The 2,459-nt window shown below is 47.0% G+C and overlaps 1 protein-coding gene across 1 annotated transcript; it reads left to right on the forward strand.

Annotated features, from left to right (window-relative positions):
* Positions 1 to 350: 350 nt before the first annotated feature.
* LOC108325236 (probable inactive patatin-like protein 9) lies at positions 351 to 2,171 on the forward strand. The gene is made up of 2 exons (XM_017558273.2): positions 351 to 1,527; positions 1,670 to 2,171. The coding sequence occupies exons 1-2, from the start codon at positions 604 to 606 to the stop codon at positions 1,883 to 1,885; spliced, it is 1,140 nt and encodes a 379-aa protein (XP_017413762.1). The 5' UTR covers positions 351 to 603; the 3' UTR covers positions 1,886 to 2,171.
* Positions 2,172 to 2,459: the final 288 nt, after the last annotated feature.

Genomic DNA, 2,459 nt, shown 5'->3' on the forward strand with positions numbered 1-2,459 from the left:
TTAATTAGTAATGAAGATGAACAGTGAGATAAACGAGGGAAAATATGAGAGCGGCTGCTGGAGATGCTGCTACTACGCTGACTTCCAGAGCAAGCGCAAGCCGAGCCGAGGTTCGCGGTTTCCGCAACCCGATAAGAGCACGCGCGGCCGCACGTGCATACATACACAATCTTACCACGTAAGACTCTCACGGGAACAAAGAAAAAGAAAAAACAAATGTCCAATAATAGGAAAAGAAATAAATAATAGAGAAAAGTAAGAAACAGTGATAAAAATAAGGGAGAAGGACAAAAGGGTCGCGTATATAACTACCCCCATTCCCAAACGCACCTTTCAGTCCTATTCTTTTAACTCTCACCAACTCTACTCAGAGCATAGAATCAGATAGAGAGAGAAAGAGAAGAGAAGCGCAACCTTCAGTTAATTAAGCAATTTATTCCTCTCACCACCAAAGCGTGATACACTCTTTGCTTTCTTACCTTCCATTCTTTTATTCTCTCTCTTGAATTTCACACCTGCAACACACACTATCAGAATCCCTTTCTTTCTCAGAATTAAAGCCAGCAACTAGCCTACACACCCACATTCGGACACCAAGAGAGAATGGAGCTCAGTAAACTCACCCTAGAGATCTTCTCCAAACTTGAACACAAATGGCTCTCACATTGTAAACCCAACCACAAAACCCGCATTCTCAGCATTGACGGCGGAGGTACCACCGCCATTGTCGCCGGCCAAGCTCTCATCCACCTCGAGGATCAGATCCGTCTCCGCACCTCCGATCCCCAAGCTCAGCTCGCCGATTTCTTCGACATCGTCGCCGGCACTGGCATTGGCGCCATCCTCGCCGCCATGATCACCGCCGGCGACGCCTTCGGTAGGCCGATGTATACAGCCAGAGAAGCCGTCCGTCTAGTCTCCGAGAGGAACTCCGAACTCTACAAGTTCAAATCCGGAGGCGTGTTCCGCCGGCGCCGGAAAATCTCCTCCAGAAGCATGGACAATGTGTTGAAGCAACTGTTCCAGAGGAAGGAGGACGGACGGTTGTTGACCTTGAAGGACACGTGTAAACCGCTTCTTATCCCTTGCTTCGACCTCAAGAGTTCCGCTCCGTTCGTCTTTTCGCGCGCCGACGCGTCCGAGTCTCCGAGCTTCGACTTCGAGCTCTGGAAGGTGTGTCGCGCCACGTCAGCGACGCCGAGCCATTTCAAGCCGTTCGACTTGGCTTCCGTCGACGGCAAGACCTTGTGCTCAGCCATGGACGGCGGCCTGGTGATGAACAACCCTACGGCGGCGGCCGTCACGCACGTTCTCCACAACAAGCACGATTTCCCGTCGGTGAACGGCGTGGAGGATCTCCTGGTCCTTTCCTTGGGGAACGGATCGTCCAACACCAAAGCGTGCGAGAAGAGCACGTGCTCCACACCATCGGTGGTTGACATTGTGCTCGACGGCGTTTCCGAGACCATTGACCAGATGTTGGGTAACGCCTTCTGTTGGAACCGTACGGACTACGTCAGAATCCAGGTACATGAAGTGAATGCTTCTGCTTTTACTCTTTTCTTCTTCTTTTTAGTCTCGGATGTCTGCGTTCTTTTCAGAATTCCGATTCATTCCAGAGAGTGTTTGGTTTGGTTTTATGAAATTGATGACGTATGTTATGTGACAGGCCTTTGGTTTGGGAAGCAAAGCAATGAGAAAGGAGGAGGTGCTCAAAGAGAGAGGACTGGAGTCGTTACCGTTTGGCGGGAAGCGCTTACTGACGGAGACTAACGGAAACAGAATAGATAGCTTCGTGCAACGTCTTGTTGCAACCGCAAAACCAAGCCCGCCGTCTAGTCCGTGCAAGGATTCCGCCGTCAACTCTCTCGCTAACGGCCGCTAGAAATTTTTTAGCTTTTTTTTAGATTTTAACGCTGTAGAGTGTAACTAGTGTTGTTACCTAGTTATTGTTCTGCGTAGTTAATACTAGCATTTAATATTTTACTACTACCACCTGGTATATTTACTCATTACCTTTTCATATCTTCGTCGCTTCTACTTTATCATTATTTCTTCGAGCGAAGGGAGGTTCGGTGGCGTAAACCAACGGCGTCGTTTTACCCGACACAGACACAATGTTTTCCATTTTGTTTTTCACTCTTCCAATGGAAATGGTCAAATTCTTGAAATAGCTTGTTTTTAACATCACATTATTTATAATTTTTGTTCTTATTGGTCACGAGGTTTTGCTCTGAAAATATCTATTTTTTCTCTGAAGGGCAACTCAATTTTCATGCTTAAAAATACGCGAGACTGAAGTGTTTGTTGGGTCCAGAGCCTTTTCTTCTCCAGACTGAATATTTGGTACACTCAGCATTTATATGACTCTTCCATGTAAAAATTTAGCAGAAGTGAAGATCCTTGATCCATATTGTGAAAATGTATTGCTTGTGTTGTCGTTTCTTTCTCTCGAGCTT

This window comes from Vigna angularis, chromosome 3, assembly GCF_016808095.1.
Source record: "Vigna angularis cultivar LongXiaoDou No.4 chromosome 3, ASM1680809v1, whole genome shotgun sequence".
Taxonomy (NCBI): domain Eukaryota; kingdom Viridiplantae; phylum Streptophyta; class Magnoliopsida; order Fabales; family Fabaceae; genus Vigna; species Vigna angularis.